This window comes from Marmota marmota, unplaced genomic scaffold, assembly GCF_001458135.2.
Source record: "Marmota marmota marmota unplaced genomic scaffold, marMar, whole genome shotgun sequence".
Lineage (NCBI taxonomy): Eukaryota > Metazoa > Chordata > Mammalia > Rodentia > Sciuridae > Marmota > Marmota marmota.
The window spans coordinates 264460-285413 of NW_026000185.1; the positions used below are offsets into that span (position 1 = coordinate 264460).

Here is a 20954-nt window from a genome sequence, read left to right on the forward strand (position 1 = left end):
GGTTTCTAAAGTGGAAAAACCTTTCCAAATGCAAGTCAGTAGACTTTTCCCCTTTGTTTAAGCAAAGGGAGGGTAAAATGAGAATAAAATAGGATTATGAGGGATAAAAGGCTAAAAGTTACTCAAGCCAGGTATGGTGGTGTGTACTTGTACTCTCACTCCCCGTTACAGGAGGTGGAGGCAGAAGGATCCCTTTAGACCAGGAATTCAAGGCCATAATGAATGAAACATCATTTTCAAAATGAACCACAGGGAAAAGGGCTGGAAGAGGAGTTGCTCAGTGGTAGCACCCTTGCCTAGCATGTTCAAGGCCCAGGATTCCAGCCCTAGCACTAATTAGATGAATAATAAACCTTAGAAGTACAAAATGAACCTCCTTGGTCAAATCACAAATTTTGACGAAACTTTTTTCTTATAAATGTGGTCTGGGTTTACCTTTTCTACCTTTCTCTGTTCTATGATTCTAGTTGGGCCTGGCCTTGAAAAGTCCTGTTGTTTGTGCAAGTTTATGGGAACTTAGATTCATTCTAACTAATCTTTATCCACTTCATTTTTTTGTGTGTACTAAATGTACATTTAAGCTTAATGAATCATTTTTAGAAGAAAGACACATTTGAAATGACAGTTTTCTCTAATATGTACACCATGGAGGATTACTTAAAATAAATCTTACCTTGAGCATCTAGGCTTTCCCACTTTGTTTTTCTTACTCTGAAGTCAAATAGTATTTTCCTTGTTATTCACAACAGCTTGCAGAAAGAGAAACATGCACTTAAAAAAAAAAAAAAGATGCAGTTTCACATGTAAATTCTATGTGGATGTCCTGTTTAGAATGTGTACACAGATCAAGACCTGAGGAAAGGTCAGCAAGCTTCATGTTTGCTTAGAGAACAGAGCTGAAGAAGTGCTCGACTGCTGCCTAGGAAGCAGATGCGCACAGAGCACGGATGCCTTGCTTCACATGCGCGCACTCTCCCCGCGCTTGATGGTTTGGTTTTGTTTTAACCATGCTGGAGAGGGAACTCGGGGGCTCTAGTGCTCTACCATGGAGCCACTTCCCCAGCCCGATTTAATGGTTCTTCAGAGTTGCCTTAGAAGTGGCCAGGACCTTTCTGAGTTGTTCATTTGTTTCCTGAAGCCAGCTGGCCATCAGTCCACAAAGAATTTGACACTGTGCCACAGATGAAGCACCATGTCTGGGTGCCGTATTGTGTGGTAAGGGATGTCCCTGGGGATGCCAAGGCTGAGTTGCAAGGTCTGATTCTGTGGTGCTTTACTGCTGCCTCTAGGCTGTTTGTTGAATATCTTTACAATAAAGAAAATTAGGGGAAATTCATTTTCCATCTCCACATTATAACATGAATTGTCTTTTAATTATTTCCTTTCCTCTCAATTACTGGTATCCTTTACTTGTGGATCTCACTCAGCCTTGATGCTGGTCTGTCGGTAGCAGGTGGTGTGGGTAGGAATACTTGGTTATATTTCTGTCCATTATTTTCCTAGCTTCTTTTTCTCCTTCTCTTCCTCCTTCATCTTCCTCCTCCTCTTCTCTTTCTACTCCTCCACCCTTTTTTTCTTTCTTCTTCTGTTTCCTCCCCACCCCCCCAGCCTCTAGTGTTGGATACTCTACCCTTAGCTACATCCCCACCTCTTTTTATTTTATATTTTGGGACAGATTCTCATTAAGTTGCTGAGGCTGGCCTCAAACTTATGATCCTCCTGCCTCAGCCTCCCAAGTAGCTGGGATTGGAGGTGAGCCCTGCTGTGCCTGGTTCTATCATTATTCTTCATGTAGAAATTGTATATTTTCATGTTTTAAATCCCTGGTTCTTTTTATTAATTTTTTTTCCCTAAAAAAAAACTTTCTACTTTTTTAAATGTGAAAGTTATTTACATAGTGTGCTACCTGGCTATTTTAACTCAAGATGTACAGCTCTTGATTTTTTTCCCCCATCCTTCTTGTTGGCTAATCGATTAGCACCATTTACAAAATGATGCTTCCCTTCTCCCTCATCTTGGCGATACCTGCTTTACCAGAGTCCCTACTTCCACACAGTCCAGCCTGTTCCTTTGTTTTCTCTTGGTCTCGATGTCTATTTTTAGATGAATGAATGTAATTGAATTTCTTGCTTCATAAACTGTTATTCTGTGGTAAACCGTGGACTCCACTTCCTTTAATTCTTGTGTTTTGCGGGATATTCTTTTTATACATCCATGCCTTTGACTGCATTTTGGTTGTAATTAAATTACATGTCTAAATTGACTTGAAGATAGTTGACATGATCGTAACATTCAGCTTCCTTTTGTAGGCTCACAGTGTGATCCCTCATTTACTCAAACTCTCCTTTCATTTTTCCTAGTAGGTCTACGGGTCTCTTGGTAGTGTGTGATCACGTCACAATCCTGAATGATAGTCGTTGTGTTTCCTGAGCCTGAAGGGTACCCCTTTCGCGTCCTCCGCTCTGCCCGACTGGGGAGCCTGCTCTTCTTGGAACTGTTTCATATGCGCAGAAGCCTTCACAATTTGTTTACCTAAAGAAAATTTGGTAAAGGGCTCATTTTTCTTTGCCTGTGTGTGATGCTGGGGATTGAACCCAGGGCGTTGTGCGTGCGAGGCAAGCGCTCTACCAACTGAGCTCTGTCCCCAGCCTAAGGGCTCGTTTTTTTAAGTTGCTTGGTTTTTTCCCCCCTCATCTTACAATTATTTCATTATTTCCTATAGAATTATGTGCTAGTAAACTGTTGACACATTTCTGCGATGATGTGGCGGTTTTGTTGCTGTGGTGTTCTGAGGAGGAGCCGCAGCACTGAGGGTGAGCCCACAGCCTTACACGCGTGAGGCCAGTGCTCCTCTACGGAGCTTCCGCTCCAGTCCCTGGCGATGGTTTTGAAAAAGAAAATCTGCAGCAAATTTTGATCTTGTTTTTCATCTGACCTACAACAGCGATGCGCAGCAGAGCAGCCCGGGGTGGGGGGTGTGAGACAGTGGCTGGAAGCCTCCAGTGCCTTGCCTTGGCCTTTGTCTGCTACGGTCGGGTCTGTAAGCTTGAAGCCTAATATTTGACTTTTCTCTGTTGTGTTTGTCTATCTGAAAGTTTGGGTAGGGTGAAGGTAAGGATGGTGCCTGTTTTTTAAGGCCAAACCATGAGATACTTTTTGTGTGAGTGAAGTAGTAGTCTTAAAGTCTGTAATACTTTGTTTTAGAATTCATCTGTACAACCGGGCGCAGTGGCACACACCTGTCATCCCAGTGGCTCTGGAGGCTGAAGCAGGAGGACCACCAGTTCAAAGCCAGCCTCAGCAACTTAGCGAGACCCTCTCTCAAAATAAAAATACAAAAAAGGGCTGGGGATGTGGCTCAGTGATTAAGCACTTCTTTTGGGGGAGGGGTTCCAAACCCCAGTAACCCTTCCCCCCAAATAGCATCTGTATAGGAATCAAGTCACTGACCCGCCCTGGGTGTCTTCCTTGTCCCCTCCCTGTAGCAGCAATACCTGCTGCCACTGAGGCTTTCTCCAGGCGGAAGAGGAGTGACGTGCTCAGACAGTGTGTGCTGAGCGCCTTGAAGCCAGGGTCCTTCTGGTTCTGTCGCTCTAATAGTCTGTTTGACCATAGTTGTAGCTAAAAAGGTCAACGAATGATTATTTTTTAAAAATATTTTTTAGTGTTGATGGGCCTTTATTTTATTCATTTATTTATATGTGGTGCTGAGAATTGAACCCAGTGACTCACACATGTGAGGCAAGCACTCTATACCACTGAGCTACAACCCCAGCCCCAATGAATGATTATTAAAGGACACTTGAGAAAAGATTTTAACTGGGGTTTTAAAAGTCATTTGGAACTGGGCGCGGTGGCACATGCCTATAATCCCAGTGGCTCGGGAGGCCGAGGCAGGAGGATTGTGAGTTCAAAGCCAGCCTCAGCAACAGCAAGGTGCTAAGCAACTCAGTGAGACCTTGAAATACAAAATAGGTCTGGGGATGTGGCTCAGTGGTCGAGGACCCCGAGTTCAGTCCCCAGTGCCCACAGAAAAAGTCCTGTGGGTCCTACCCCATACTACCACTGCATTTCCTCCTGCCTGGCCTTCAGGGCTGCTCACAGAATGTATGGGAATCGCTACACCAAGGCTGTGGAGCCCCTGCCTGGTCCACTCTTAGATTTTTCTCTCCACTGGCTTCTCATTGTCCTTGACATCCTAATGAATTAATTAAAATTCAGATGGTACCTCAATGTCACCTTGAAGACAGGCTGATTTACCTAAAGGTAATATAAGCTGCCCTCTCCCTTGGGAATTTCTAAATGGAGTTGACAAGGAAACCTTGTGGCATTAGTTTCTTTAAGTATCATCTTTGGGAAATGCAGTTGGCCCTCTTGTTTCCTAGATTCAACTAAGGATCAAAAATAATTTCAAAAAAAATTCCTATTCAAGGAGCTGAGACAAGAGATTCACTTGAGTCCAGGCGTTCAGGGCCAGCCTGGGCAACATAGTAAGAGACTCTGTCTTAAGAAAAAAATTAAATGAACAAATTCCATCTGTATTGAACATGTACAGATATTTTCTTGTCACGATTTCCTAAACAATATACTATAACATTTATATAAATACCATTTATATTAGGCATTCTAGGTAATCTAAAGATGATTTACATGGGAAGGTGTATATAGGTTATATGCCAAAGCTGTGCCATTTTACTGAGAGGACTGAATATCCTCAGATTTTGGCATCCTAGAGGTGGGGAGTCCTGGAACTAATCTCCCCAGATACTGAGGAACAATCTACTGTTCTAGTGATTTTATTTTATTTATTTTTTTTTTTCAAGAGGAATTCAAGAGGAATTGCATTGTAGGGTCCCTCTGCTCCACCAAGAGGCATCTACTGCTGCTATGGTTGCTGGTGTCCTGCTCCATAGCCTTACTCATGAATAAAGCTTTTCTGGAGTATTTTCTGTTCAGTTTTCAAATTTTACACAACATCAAGAGGTCTGGAGGTAGGTCTTCTTGCAGTGTGTAATGTTTTTTTAAAGGCTTTGAGAAAACAGGACTACCAAGCAAAGCTGACTCAGAGATTACTTCATCTATTTTTTTGGGCTCCTTGAATCTATAGACAAGGCCTTGGTCTTAACAATGCTCTCTAAGTGGAACAGGGTCTAGGACCACGTGGTGTTCTCAGATAATCTCACTGGTTATTGTAGTTCTCACTCATAGAGGGAAGTCTTCAAACTGTCCGCCTTTGTTCTAAGAGCCCCTGGGTGCTTGTTAATACATTAGAATAAACATGTTAGCAATTCCACAGTGCCTGTTCCTAAAGCCGACTTTTGAACTACATTGCATTTATGTTAGCTACAGAATTCTCACATTTCATAGATTTTTGTCGGGGGGTGGCAGAGATTGAACCCAGGAATGGAATGCTTTATCACTGAGCAATGTCCCCAGCTCTTTTTACTTTTTATTTTGAGATAGGGTCTCACTAAGTTGTTGAGAACCTCACCAAGTTGCTGAGGCTAGCCTCTAACTTGTGATCCTCCTGCTTCAGCCTGAGTGGCTAGAATTATAGGTGTGCACCACCATGCTCAGCTCATGAGAAATAATCTTACTTCCATTATGACTTATTTTTGAAGCTTTTAAAATGCTGCTAGGTAAGAACTAAGGTCAAAAAAGAGACTCCTAGCACCAGTTGTACATGACAAGCTGATATTTGAGCACCTCCATGATGGCACTTTGCCTCCATCTTTACCATCACTCTTTGAAGTAGGGACTGTTTACAGATGAGAAAACTAAGCTTCTGAGGAGGTTGTTAACTTACTCAGGGGTCAAGGTGGTAGGCAGAATGACAACTTCCCATAAAAGAGAACCTATAAATTTGTTAAGCTGCAAGGAGGAATTATGTTGCTGACAAATTGACCTGGAGGTAGGGAGAGTTCCCAGGGCTATCTAGGGACTATTTCCATTGTATAGAAAGGATTCTTAAAAGCAGAATTGAGAGCCAGAAGAACAATGTCAGAGTGATGTGACTTGTCTAGCCGTCCTCTCTGGCTTTGAAGATGAAGGGGGCTGCAGCCAAGCAATTCGGGCAACTTCTGGGAGCTACAAAAGGCCAGGAAATGGATTATCCTTAGAGCCCCCAGAAGGATCATGCTCTGCTGACAGGGCAGGGTTGATTTCAGCTCATGAAACTCATTTTAGTCTTCTGATCTCCAGAACTTTAAGATAATGTATGTTGTTTTATACCACTAAGTCTGTGGTAATTTGTTATTGCCGTGACAGGAAACTAATACGGTCACACAGCAGTAAATGCAGGAGCTGAGATGGGAGTAGACCCGTGCTCCAGAGCTCACCTCTTCTAGCCCTGCTGCATTCTGCCTCTGGCCACTGTGCTTCACTGGGATGAGGCTGGTGGCACAATATGGTGCTTCCCTCCTGGCCTTGCCTGTGGAGCTGCTTTAAATGTAATGCCTTTCTCTGGTTAATATCCCCCTTGCTAATTTGTCAAGGCCTAGCTGAAGTCCTGGGGATTGATTCCATATTGCCTAGCAGGCATGACATCTCACATCCCGTGGGCATCAAAAGGAGGTGTTCTTACCACCGACCCCCTTCTTGGAACTCCTGTTGTGCGTTAGTCGGCTGTCCTCACTCAGCACCTCGGGCTGGCTTCCCGTTTTCCCTTGGGCTTTAGTGATACCTTCCGAATGAGAACTTCCCACAGGCAGGGACTGGGTCTCCTGAGAACAAGCCAGGTTACTAGCAGGCATCCTGCTGTGCCCACAGCCCAGCCCTGACTCCTCACTGGTCTTCGGGTTCATACACTGATCCCTTAGAACAGAGGAACCTGAGAGCAGCAAGTGGAGGAGGCTGTCTACGCTGACAAGGTTTATCTTCTGTGAAGTCTTATCTTCCCTGATAGCAAAAAGAAAGGAATTTAATTGAAATGTATACAAGGGAAGTATTTGAATTGACTGATTTACTATTGTTTTGGTATTTGTTAAATGAGAACAAACAGTTGATATACATTTTACTGTGACCTTAAATATATGTGACAATGCATTTATGGCTCTGTTGTTTCTTTTATCAAAAAAATAATTTATTTGGAACTACATTGCTCTTTCTCTCATGCTTAACTTACAAGAAAGAAACTCATGGCTAAGATGTCACGTGTTTATTTAGCAGTGTCTTGGCAAGCACCAGAATGTGCCTGTTGTGCCCAGGTGCCAGGATTTTTTTTTTTCCTAGATGATTGCCTTGTGCTTTATATGAAGAGTTTAGAAAATGTATGAGCCTCAGAGTCACATTTCTAGGGGGAAGTGCAATAATAGCAATAGTTTAAACTTTGAAAACAAGGATTTTCGTATTCTGTTTAGGCCTTTGAAAGTTTTTCCAAGTTGATGGATGTATTTATCATTGGAAGTGATGAAGTCATCATCCAGTAAATGGTTATGAAGCATTGGAAACATGGATCACTAAGGAAGTGCTTAGAAATGTTAGTGGAGTGGTTTTTCATTCTTTTTTTTTTTTTTGTATATAATTCTTTGTTTTCCCTTTTTCTAACTTGTCCAAAACCTGGGAAAGAAGAGTGGGGAAGCAGAAAATTAATAAAAGTGACTGAAAGTATAGGATAAGGTAAGGATTGTTTCCAAGCAGATGGATGGCACTGTAGTGCATGGTACTTGTTGGTCTATTGGAATGTCACTGTTTCCCAGTGTAAAAGTAGAGAAGTTTCCCCAGGGACTTAGTGGTTTCTTGGTCATGCTGATTAAATGTCATGTGACTCAATCTAGCTGTATTTAGTTTTGTGTCAGCAGTTATCTCTACGGGTGTGTTTCTTGTCCTGAAACTCCATGGTCCCTGAGAACTTAGCTCACACAGAAGTCTCCTGCACATTGACCCTGTTCAGTGCTGGCGTGTGTCTGTTCTTTCAGGTCTCACTTTTACTATACCAGGTGCCGTAGGCCTCTGAGAGAAGTAACTTATTTCTGTCTAATTTTCTTCCTGACATAAACAAATCTTGCTTTTTCATCATTATTATCCTGGCATAGTCCAGTGAAAATATAATATGAATTACATAGTTAATTTCAATTAGAAATTAAAATGAAACAGGTGAAATAATGTATTTTGTTTAACCTATTATATCTAGATTGTCATTGAACGTGTAATCAGTATCAAATTGAGATGTTACCTTATTTTAGTTTTTGAACCCAGTCTTTAAAAAAATATTTTATGCTTTTTTAAAATTATTTATTTTTTAGTTGTAGGTGGACACAATATCTTTATTTTATTTTTATGTGGTGCTAAGGATCAAACCCGGTGCCTCACACATGGTAGGCGAGCATGCTACCTCTGAGCCATAACCCCAGCCCCGTATTTTATGCTTTTATACTTTACATTTAACAGCACATCTCAACTTAAACACCAAATTTTTATTGGAAATACTTTATGTATATTTAGATTTTATAAAACTTATATTTGATAAAAGTCTGACATACCCAAGTTGATTTAAACAGAAAGGTTTTCCAACAGCTAAATCGTCACTTCAAAATTAAATAGATTTAGTTCCTCATTGTTTGCATCTCAAGGGCTCAGTACCACATGTGGCTCGAGGCTGCCACCTAGACAGTGAAGCTGTGGACTTCAGGGGAAAGCAGTTCTGTAATAAGATGGATGCACCGTCCCCTGCAGGTACATCCTTCGATGGGAGTTGTTGAGTTGCGTAGGGACTCACTAAGTTGCTGAGGTTGGTCTTGGACTCGCAACCCTCCCTGCCTCAGCCTCCCTGCTTGCTGAGGTTCTGATGTGCACCACCATGCTCAGCTCACGGTGCTCTCTCTTTTAAAAAAAAAAAAAAAAAAATTTAGTTGTAGATGGACACAGTACCTTTATGTATTTATTTTTATGTGGTGCTGAGGATCGAACCCATTGCCTCACATGTGCCGGGCAAGTGCTCACCCCTGAACACTCACCGGGTCACCACCCAGCCCCTCACAGTGCTCTTTGACGCTGCCTGTCACAGTGATTAGTAGAGATCTCAAGCTGGCATGTTATCAGGTGAATGAATTATATTGAGAACTTTTTAAATTAAGTTATTCACAGTACTCAAAGTTCTTAAAATATTGAAGCCTCATTATGTTTAGGACAAAAGGATTTATTTTGTAAATGATCAAGACCCCTATTGTGTTGGGCTGGGGATGTGGCTCAAACGGTAGCACACTTGCCTGGCATGCGTGCGGCCTGGGTTCTATCCTCAGCACCACATACAAACAAAGATGTTGTGTTGGCCGAAAACTGAAAAATAAATATTAAAATATTTTTTTAAAAAAAGACCCCTATTGTGGAAGGACCAGTGCCCCCCTCTCCCAGGAGGTGCTCTGGCCGCGGGCAGGGAGTGTTGTCTTCTTGCATCCCCCTTGCACTGTGAGCCTGCTCTTTGTTCTCATGAGACCACAAGATTTCCACTGTAACAGGAACTTCGATACAGGTGTGATTTTTGTCCATCTCTTTACCTATGAAAAAACAGGGTTTGAAACTCAGTGTGTGAGTGTGGTAGGATTGTTTTGTTCAGGCAGACTGTCCATTCTTGTTAATGGGGTTAAAATGATTTTTAAATGTCCTCGTTCAGCTTTGGGGCCAGGCTGTCACTTCTTATTCCTCTGCTCCAGTAGACCAGTTGGTGACTTTGGCAGACTGTCAAATGAGTGTCCTTCCTGGCTGCTTTTTCTTGCGTTTTAACTGTGGCTGTCCACCAATGTCCAGCCTTTTCCTCTGAACAGTGATGTTTAGGTTCTACCAAGTCTTAGCGTTTCTTAGGTCTTGCTTTTTCTATGACAGCCCTGGAAATGGCACATGTTGTACCATTAAAAAAAAAAAAAAAATTAAGAGTTGGTGGTAGAGCACTTGCCTGTCAGGCACAAGGCTTTGATCCCCAGCACCACCAAAAGAAAAAGATTAAATCAGGAACTACTTTTATACTTAACAGAAAGGCTGCAGACATTGAGCGGAGATTTCCCTGATTACCTGCCTCCCCAAGCTGTAATAATAATATAATGGGGATTATTGACATGTGTTCATTTATGTGGTATGGTGATCTTGTAAAAACTAAGAAATAAACACAGATGTGTGGCTTTTGTAAAAGGTAAGAAATTAGCATCACTGTAGTACGGTTAACTATACTTCTGTCCGTATTTGAATTTTCCCGGTGTTTCCACTAGTATCAAAACAGACAGGATGCCATCTGGGATCTCACATCGCAGTTGGTTAGTTTTTCTCCTTAGTCACCTGACCTCTGACAATTCCTCTGTCTTTCCTTGTCTTTCATGAGTGTTGACACTTTTTTTTTTTGGTACTGAGGATTGAACCCAAGGGTGCTCAACCACTGAGCTACATCCCTGGCCCCGTTTTGTATTTTATTTAGAGACAGTGTCTCACTGAGTTGCTATGTGCCTCGCTAAGTTGCTGAGGCTGACTTTGAACTCATGATCCTCCTGCCTCAGCCTCTCAAGATGCTGGGAGACCGTGACACTTTTGAAGAACACTGCTTAGGTATTTTATAGAAAGTCCCCCAGTTCTGGTTTGTCTAATGCTTTCTTGTGGATTGGCACAAGGGTGTGCGTTTTTCCAAGAATGCCACAGAAATATATCCTCTCATGCCACTTTCAAAGGTTCATTATGTCAGCGTATCTTCTACTGGTGGTATTAACCTTCATCACTTAATTAAGGTAGTGTCTGCTGGGTTTCTCCAGTGAGAATTTACTGTCTTTTCCTTTGTAATTAATAAATACCTTGGGTGGCTGGGAGTGTTGCTCAGTGGTAGAGCACTTGCCTAGTGTGCATATGGCCCTGGGTTCCATCCCCGGCACTGCAAAATAATAACAACAACAACATGGCTGGGAGTGTATCTGTGTGGTAGAGTGCCCTGGCACTGGGGAAAACAAGCTGACTCTTCTCCCTTAGTAATAGTCTCATGGAGACAGATGTTTATTTCACCTTAGTGCCGTCACTTTTTATTTTATTCATATTGTTCCAGCATTGACCATTAGGAATGCTTTGGGTTGGCTCTGGTGTCCTGGATAAGTCCATCTACTTTCATCCTAGATCTTATTTTCTCTTTGCACATTTTTTATTAGTGCACCACAGTGATACATAATGATGAGATTTGTTGTTACATATTCATATATGCACACAGTATGACAATATAATTTGGCCAATATCACTCCCTAGCACTTCCCCCCTCCCTCCCCTCCTTCCACCCTCTGGTCCCTTTTGTCTGTTGATCTCCTTTTTTTGTTGTTGATCTCCTTTTGATTTTCGTGAGATCCTCCTCCTCACCTTTCTTTTATTTTTTCCTCTCTAGCCTCCACATATGAGAGAAAACATATGACCTTTGACCTTCTGAGTTTGACTGATTTCATTGACATAATGGTCTCTAGTTCCATCCATTTACCTGTAGATGGTATGATTTCATTCCTTACGGTGGAATAAAAACTCCCCTGTGTACATATGCCACATTTTCTTTATCCATTCATCCATCGATGGACACCTAAGCTGGTCCCATAGTTCGGCTGTTGTGAATCGTGCTGCTATAAACGTGGGTAGGCATGTGTCACTCTAGTAGGCTGACTTTCATTCTTTAGGATAATGCTGAAGGGTGGTGTAACTGGGTCATATGGTCCTTGCAGGCCTAGTCTTTGAGGACCCTCCATACTGATTTCCATAGCGCTTGTACTAATTTACACTCCCACCAACAGCGGAAAAGTGTTCTTTTTCTCCACATCCTCTCCAGCACTTTTCTTTATCATTCTTAGTGGCTGCCATTCTGACTGGTGTGAGGTGTGCAGTGTAGTTTTTTGATTTGCATTTCCCTAGTTGCTAATGTTGCTGAAAAATTTTTTGTACATTTATTGGCTATTTGTATTTCTTCTTTTGAGAAGTGTCTGTTTATTTAATTTGCCCATTTATTTAAAGGGTTATGTGGTTTTTTGATGTTAAATTTTTGGGGTTCTTCATATATTCTAAATAAGAATCCTCTGTTAGAAAGTAGTTAGAAAACATTTTCTCCCATCCTGTAGGTTCTCTCTTCACATTCCTAATTGTTTTCTTTGTTGTGCAGAAGCTTTCTTTTTTTTTTTAATATATATTTTTTTAGTTGTAGATGGACACAGTACCCTTAGTTTATTTATTTATTTTTATGTGGTGCTGGGGATTGAACCCAGTGCCTTATACATGCAAGGCAAGTGCTCTGCCACTGAGCCACAACCCCAGCCCTGCAGAAGCTGTTAATTTGCTGCCATCCCATTTGTTAATGCTTGGCATGATTTCCAGAGCTTTAAGGGTCCCATTGAGAAAGTCACTGCCTGTGTCTAAAAGCTGGAGTGTTGACCCACGTTTTCTTCTGGGAGTTGCATAGTTTCTGATCTAACTCCTAGGTCTTTGGTCCATTTGAAGTTGACTTTTGTGCAGGGTGAGAGGTAGGGGTCTAGTCTTATTCTACATGTGGATAACCAGTTTTCTAGTACCTTTTTTGTTTGTTTGTTTACTGGGGTTTGACATCCCCATATTTTATTTTGAGACTGGGTCTCACTGAGTTGCTTAGGGGCTTGCCAAGTTGCCAAGGCTGACTTTGAACTTGCAGTCCTACTGCCTCTGTCTCCCAAGCTGCTGGGATTATAGGTGTGCGCCAACCTGCCTGGTTCTAGCACCATTTTTGAAAAAGGCCCTTTTCTCCAATGTATGTTTTTCAAGCCCCCATCTCTTATGAGCACTTCTTTGTTTTAATACAAGAAATTTCAGGCTTGTACTTCCCTGGTCCCAGCTCTGGAACCAGTCTCCTCACCGAGAGCCTTTCCTTTTATTAGAGAATGGTGTTTGGAAAGCAAGAGTTGGGGTTGGGTGACCTTGCTTTAAGGTCTTCTCATCAGGCAGCAGTAGGCAATACCTGCGTGCGTGTGTGCCTGCATCTGCACTTCCAGGTCGCTTGTCAGGTACTTTAGGCATCCTCGTTTATATAACTCTCTGCTTCCATTCTGGCACCACAGCATTCACTTTGCATTCCCTCTCCCATGTGCCGCCGCCTTTTTTTTTTTTTTTCATATTTTTTAGTTGTTGATGTACATTCATTTTTTATTTATTTGCATATGGTGCTGAGGATTGAACCCACTGCCTCACACATGCTAGTCAAGTGCTCTGCCACTGAGCCACAACCCAGCCCCTCTCCTGTGTGCCTTCTTACTCCCTCAGTGAGAACCCTGGAGCTCATCATTGATAATACATTTACTCACAAAATAAAAAACAAAGTAGTAGTCTCCAAATTGCCGATTTATACCACTGTGAGAAACACATTTGTGAAGGAGATTTCTGGCATTTACAGACAGTCCTGCCTGTCCTGTTCGACAGCACCCATTTGGGGGGCGGCGCTTTCCAGTTGCTCAGGTGGGTTCTCTCCCTCACCCTCTGCTCCAGATTCTCGTGCAGCACAGTTAGGTTTATCATTACTGCAGCCAGGGTCCCGTCAGAACCCACCTGGGGACACCAGGCCTCTCAGCCCTGCTTCACCACAAGCCATCAGTCTCTAATTTTTGGCTTATTTTTCTGCTATTTCTTCTGTGCCATTTTAAACTACTCGTCACGTTTGTGTTGAAGATTATCCACGGTGGCAGAAGGTGGACGTCATTCCCACCTCGTGCTGTCAGCTGCTCCTTCCCAAGGGAAGCAAGGTGTCATTGCCAGGAGGATGGACTCAAGATTGAACCAGAGATTGCTTGTGTTTACTACCTTTGTGTTTTTTACTGTAGACATTTGGATGTAACTTTGTAAATTTAAAGTTGAACCGATTTTGTGTAACATCTGCTAATAGAGCAGAAAGGGGTTAGGAAGGAAGGTACTTTTTCCTCCACTATCTTATCTATCCTTCTTAACACTAAATACTTCATGGTCACATAGCTATTACAGTGTTATGTGCTTTGTGGAAGAAAGTCAAAAGTGTCACACCAGAAGTCCTCATTCATCTCTGTCCCTCAACACCAAACCAGTTCTGTTAACCTTTCAGAATCTTGTGTGTGTGTGTGCTGAGGGTTTAACCCAGGGGATGCTTACCACTGAACCACATCCCCACCCCTTTTATTTTTTTGAGATGGGTTCTGCTAAGTTGCTGAGGCTGACTTTGAACTTGAGATCTTCCTGCCTCAGCCTGCCAAGTTGCTGGAATTATAGGAGTGCACCACCATGTCTGGCTCAGAATCTTTTTTGATTTGTTTTTGTTTTTTTGAAACAGGGTTTTTCTGTGTTGCCTAGGCTGTTCTTGAACTCCAGGGCTCAAGTCAGCCTCCTTCCTCAGCTGGGACTAGGGGCACATGCCACCACGCCTTCCTTTCAGGTTTTTTACATTTCTAAATATATGCACCTATGAGGAAAAATACTGTTTTACAAATGTTGAGTTCTTTTTTATTAACATAAAAGGTAGGCTTGGCATCTTCACTTGTTTTTTCTGTCACATGTGTCTTCGAGATCGGTTCCTGCCGTGCCGATAGCTCTGCCTTGGAGTTCCTCACGTCTGCAGGCACCTGATGCACAGATGTGAGGTTGCTGGCTGTGTCCCTCTTCATTGCAAGCAGTCCACAAGCTGCTCTCCCACGTGGCTGTGCCCGCCTTCCCGATTCTGCCAGCCTTGTATGGGAGCATTCCCTGCTCACTTGACATTTCCTATGTCTTAAATTTGGGCTATTTGAAGTAAAAAGTGGCATTTTGTTTTATTTTGCTTTCCTGAGATAGTGTGAAGCTGAGTGCATTTCCATGCAATTATCAGCCATGTACATTTCCTTTCCTGTGGTTTGCCTGTCTTAACCATTTTCTTTTTCTTACTGATTGTATATGCTAGATTTGCTCACTTAATAAATGTTTGTCAGTCTCTTATATACATATCCCAGGCAGTAAACATTCACAGGATTTATATTTCACAGCACTTATGTTCTGAAGAGGAAGTTGGACCAAGGAAAATCTAAATAAATGAATAAGATTGTGTAGATATGAATAAGTGCTATGAAAAATTAAGGAAAGTGCCTGAGCAGGGAGGGACCACAGTCCCCTTGGACTCCCTCCCTGGGTGTTTGAGGAGAGGTGGGTGGTCAGGGAAGGCTTGTTGAAGAAGGTGGGAGTGGAGATGAATGAGGCCAAGGAGCCAGCCATGGGAAGCATCCCGAGAATATAGCAGCCACCGTGGCCCTGAGGTGGCCCTTGTGAGCAAGGGGGGCAGGTCTGAGCCTCATAGACGCTGCAGTACGCTCCTCAGTGCAAGCCATGTGAGAGATGCTCCTCTCAGGGGTGGACGCGATGCTGGATGGGTTGCAGTCTGTGTCTGAGGAGGGTTCCCACAGCTCCTTCTCCTTCCTGCCTAGGCTAGGTTATCAGAAAGAGCCTTGCACTAGGGGACTTGTCATCAGGACGTGATCATTGGGTTTGTGGTGGTGTCGAGGCATAGGCCTTTTCTTTAATAAAGGAAAATTTTCTGTTTCAGATTACCTAGGAACAGTACGATTTGGGGTTATCACAAATAAACATCTTGCGAAACTGGTATCCTTAGTACACTCTGGAAGTGTGTATTTACATAGACATTTCAACACATCACTTGTAAGTATTTTGAAATTGCGTTTGTATTAGAGCAGTGGTTCTTAACTTGCGTGGGCCACAGGCTCCTGTGAGAATGGCTGACCCATGAGTGCTCTTATGTGCAGGCTGAAAGCACCTGCAGACCAGCACCCCACTCCTGGGTCAGAGTCCACGCATTATAGGGCTCAGGAGCTCAGGAGCGTAATACTCAGCAATTCTCTGTTTATGTTCTTAGATTTTAGTGTAGCCTGGTTAGTTTCCCTCTAGGTGGAATGCATCCCTCTGTTTCTCTGGCCCTTGTTCACAGAGGTTGAGCTTCCACTGGGCGAGGGGTGTTCTTTGTTCATTCCTGTCTTTTATGAAGGGTGGTCATGAGACATGCTTTTCTCCTTTGCTGACATAATGGATTTTTTAAGTTGTCCAGTCAGAGGAAGAAGTCGATGACTTCTCACCCTAGAGATCCTTGGTTCTCCGTTGTCTCCTTTGTTCCCTGATATTTTTGCTTTTTGGTGGGGTGGCCTCCACTCAGCTGTTTCTGAGCGTTGGCCTGTGTCCTACGCAGTCCTGTGCTTCTCTGTTGACGGCTGCTTCCTTAGTCACATCACCGACGTGCGCTTGGTGATGGTGCTCTTGGGCGCTCTCTGTCTCTCTGACTTCATCGACAGTGTCAGGGGCTTACAGGACATATGATGGTTGATAGCCCTTACTCAGAGTAAGGCCTGTCCCCTGTAAGCCTGGGTTCCCCTGGCTCAACTAGTGGGTCATGTGCCTTCAGAGGTGCCGCCAGGCCCTGTCTGGGGGCCCCTGCTTGCCCATCACCTGGCTTCTCTGTATCTCCAGTATTCCAGATGTTGTGCCTCGCTTCTTGCAGTTTATATTCAAACTCAGTTTATATTCGTGCTCTCCCAGCAGAATTGTTGATGATGGGGTCTGAGTGTTTTCAGATTCCCACGCCCCCTCAGCGCCACTGCTGCCATGGTCTCTCCATGCCCGCCACTCTTCTTGTGCCTGAGCTTCTTGTGACTTCATCTGCTTTTGCTAGCTGTCGTTTTCTTACATTCTTCATTCCTGGCCTAAGTGTATCACATTTATTTATAGTAAAGGGTACTGAGGAAGAAATTTTAGATGGATGGAGAAAAAAGGTACAGCCATGAGGTGATACTATAAAAGAGATCAGGTTTACTGCTTCAAAAAAGATACTTATGTATGTATGTATGTATGTGTGTGTGTGTGGTGCTGAGGATGGAACCCAGGGCCTCACACATGCAAGGCAAGCGCTCCACCACTGAGCCACAGCCCCAGCTCCAGGTTTCTGCTTTAATCAGATAGTTTTTAAGGTGGGTTGGTTTAGCAGTAGTCTTCATCTACCGAATGGCACGTTTGGGGATGGTAACGTAAAACACAAAAGAGTGGACATCTTCGTTGTGGGGATACTTAAATTTCCATTTTAGGGGTATCAAATATCTCATTGTGAAATCCTCCACAGCACCTCTTTGGAAATTCCATTTGACACCAGTGGGTTATATCACTGGACTTTTAAGGAATGACTTTATGTTCACCTATATTGGTTGTTGTAGAAAAGCAAAGCCAAAAACCGAGTGTCTCTTTGCTTCGTGTATTCGCACAAGGTGTGAGCCACAGCCTTGAACGTACGTGTTCAGGCCAAGTTCAGGCCACCTGGTCCATGCATAGGCCTGTAGAGTCCCTGCTGCGCCAGGTCCTCCAGGCACTAAGGGGGACCTGTGAGCCAACCTGGTGCAGCCTCTGCCTCACAGGAGCTCTGTCCCTGCCTTGGGGACAGGCCTTCAGGACTGTGGTAAAAATCTAACAAGTTGTTAACTCCATAATTCCTGTTCCTGCAGAGGAGTCAGTCCTTCTATAGATGCATAGTGAGGTCTCACAGCTCTCCTGGGACGGGCTAGTAGCGGTCCTTGTGGCCACCATCAGGCAGGGGAGATTATTTTGGGGTCTGTCTGAGGGGAGGAGGCACTCCTGCCACCACTGTCACTCTGCCCCTGTGGCCAAGGTCTTGTGGGTGGGGTGTTGACCTGGCAGTCCCTCGGTTGCTCACTCCTGGGGCAGCGTGGGCTCTGAAGGATGGCGCTGTGCGCCCTGGTGTGGCCCTGTGTCACCCAGCCCCCTGAACCTCTGTGCTCTCCTCCTCCGCAGGTCTTCCCCAGGGAGGTCCTGAACTACACAGCCGAGAACATCTACAAGTGGGCCTCGGAGAACCGCGAGACACTCTTCCGATGGCTGCGGCCCCACGGAGGCAAGAGTCTCCTGCTGCATAATGAGCTCAAGAAAGGACCAGCACTTTTTCTGTTCCTACCTTTTGACCCCTTAGCCGAAAGTCACCCTTTAATAGATGAGGTAAGCCGCAGCGTGGTCAGGGGCAGCAGGGTGGCAGAACCCACTAGCTTGCCCTCTCTGCTCCACGACCAGGAGCGTTGACCTGGTAGCCCAGTGGCTGCCAGGAATGGCTGTCCATGGCTGTGCTCCCTCCTCTCAGTGGACTTGAGCCTGTGCCTTGGACAGGGACCACCCCAGTGTCTCTGGCCACACGGTGAACAGCTGCTCAGGTCTGGGGAGAGTAGGTGGGAAGGGAGATCAGACCACCCCTCCAGAGAAAGACCAAGCCTCCTTCCTGAGGCAGGAGCGATGGGAACTTAGTGGAGTTGGCGTGGCCTAGGAAATGCCACTCTGGTGAGGGAGCTGGCCAGACTGGCTGCCCTGGCCATCCTAGAGTCAGCAGAAAAGAGGTGCACAGCCCGGTAGCTGGGAGCAGCAGTAGAGACGTTGGGACTCTGTTCTTACCCTCAGCCTCCTGGTCTCACAGAGAGCCTGCCCTCTCGGCCCATTCCTGCTTTCTTCCTGGGGCACTCGCCATCCCTGGTTGTGAGTTTATTTTACACATGGATCGTTTGGAGGCACTAAGAGAGAGCAGTAGCCATCAGCAGAGACATCCTGGGATTGCTAAATTGGATTTACTGGGGGGTTTATCTTTTTTCTTTTCCTCAGGGATCCCTTAAATGGCCAAACCCAGTTTTAGACAGCCGTGGGCCACGGGCCAGGCCAGGCAGATGCTCCTTCCCCCCCTCATGCCCACCTGGAGGGATGGAGGGCCGGACTCGGACTCCAGCCAGGCTGCACGCGCTGCTGCTCTGGAGCCTCATTGTTAGAGTCATTGTCCCTTCTGGGGGCTTCTGAGTGAGCGCCACTGTCCTGGCGCAGAGGGAGAAGAGGAGAGAGAACCAGAGCAGTTCTGCCCCCCACCCAACAGTGGAGGGCGCCAAGCAGTCAGCTTCCCCCTTCAGAGAGTCTGCTACGCAGAGGAACTGCACTGGGAGCTGGTACTCCCTTTGGTGACCAGGCCTCCCCCAAGTCCAGTGTTAGGAGCCACCAGGTGTTGTGGGAGAGGCAGGGCTTTCGACCCAGGGGCAGCTGTGGTTATGGACTCCCACAGTCCAGTCCCTGTGTCGTAGGTGAATTCCCTGAAACTGAGAATATAATTGATGTGACTGAAAACCCAGTGGCTTCTGTATTCCCAGTATCATGAATTACATAGGCAGGTGACACACCTGTCTATATTTCCCTCCTTGATGGGGTCAGTTTGGCCAGTGTTTGTTGAGCACTGTGCTGGGGGCCCAGGGAAAGGAGGCAGGCAGCAGTCTTGGTCCAGAGACGGGTCCAGTAGAGAACCGAGAGCCTGCTCGTAACTCAGGACAGAGGACAGTCAGCCCTAGGCCCTGGGTCAGCAGGAATCAAAGGAGAGAGGCCAGCATTCCAGAAGGTGGAGGCCTAGAGAGGTTGTGGGGGAGAGTGATGGAGCCAGGCTTCTGCAGGCAGCCAGGAGACTGCTGGGCTGAGGGGAGCTAAGGCGGAGGAACGTTGGCAGAGGGACAGGGGTGGGAGGCGGCGCGGGTCTCAGTGTTGGCCTCCATGGTGCTCACTGGGGAAGACTTGGAAGGACGTGTCGAGGACAGGACCTACCTGGGAGGCTTTTCCAGGGCTTTCAGTACTCACTGTGACCCTCAGAGTCTGGTTGCCACCGTAGAGATGGCAACAGGGTTCCAGAAACGTGAGAAGCGTAAGAACCTGAACTTGGGTGCCAAGCAGTGTCTCTCTTGGGCAGTAGCAGCAGTGAGTCAGGTGCCTGAGGGAGGTGGGAGTGGGCATCAAGTCCCCGGGGAGAGTTGTGCGTGTGCTTGGAGGCAGCGTTGTCTCCCCTCACCACCGGAAGCCCACTTCGGGGCAGGAAGCTCAGCAGCTTACATTGTTGAGAAGAAAGCGAGCAGTCCTCCTAGGGGGAGGGTCTAGGCTTGAGAGCCAGAAAAGGATGTTGGGAACCATCGTGGTAGGGCACGTGTAGGATGGCCACGTCAAGCCCAGGGGCAGTGGTGCCTCTCACACATGTGCATCTGAATTCATACTCACAACGCTCTGACACCTGCTGTCTCCAGGGTTCTAGAAAGGTCTGTCATGTGACGTCTCAGTGTGTGTTATGCACCTTGTTATCAAAGGAAATGCCCCGTCAGCCAGCATAGTCTGCAAGCCTTGTCCTACTGTGACGTTTCTAGGAGACAGTCACGGCGTGAGTCTGCTGCACAGGCATGGATACTGCAATCAGACTTACACATTTCTCTGATGGAAGAGAGAAGAAAGCATCTGTTGCACAAAGATTTTAAGTTATTTGCCAAGTTTTCCCTAACAGTTTAAATGAATTAAACATGACATTAAACGGTCCACAGAACAAGATGGTACGTGGAGGTACACTTTCAGAACTGGGAAAGCAGTGAGATGCAGAAGCCAGTTCATAGGGGCACAGTGCATGAGCACATTGCTGCATACCAGTACTTTCTGACAAGAGAGACAAATGGAAGAGATGAGACAAGAAGACACTAGGAATTCTGCTCTTTAGTGTAATTAATGCTTTCCTCTGTGAATATTTTGTAAAAGATGTCAGTAAGTTTTGAAGTTTTATGGGATGCTGGGAGTAGGAGGAAGGAGTTTCCCACCATTGTGTCACTGAATGTCACGCAGTTCCAGGGTGGACAGAGGCAGCGGACTCTGGGTGGGTCGCAGAGGCTCCACCTGTCAATGCAGGGGCCCGTGAAAGGACTCCAGAAAGGACTGAGAAGTTTCTGTGTGTGGGGGAAGGAAAACCATTGAAAACCCTGGTTTATCATCTAAACCATCTTTCTTTATGCCAAGAATTATTCAAGCCATTTTTGTATACAAATACTTTTTTGGAGGGTGCTGGGGATTGGACCCCAGGGCCTTGTGCATGCGAGGCACACACTCTACCAATGGAGCTATATCCCCAGCCCAATATGTATGTTTTGAGTTAAGTCTATAAATATTGTTAT

The 20954-nt window shown here is 45.1% G+C and overlaps 1 protein-coding gene across 3 annotated transcripts in view; it reads left to right on the forward strand.

The window, feature by feature from the left end:
• The window catches only part of Txndc11 (thioredoxin domain containing 11), a 55523-nt gene that overhangs the window by 20623 nt on the left and 13946 nt on the right, over positions 1-20954 (forward strand). For 2 of the 3 annotated variants that reach the window (XM_015490718.2, XM_015490717.2), the window contains 2 exons: positions 15497-15609; positions 17758-17958. In XM_015490718.2, coding sequence (XP_015346204.1) covers positions 15497-15609; positions 17758-17958 — 314 coding nt within the window. The remainder of the gene's footprint in view (positions 1-15496; positions 15610-17757; positions 17959-20954) is intronic. The other variant, XM_048789173.1, reaches the window with a different exon arrangement.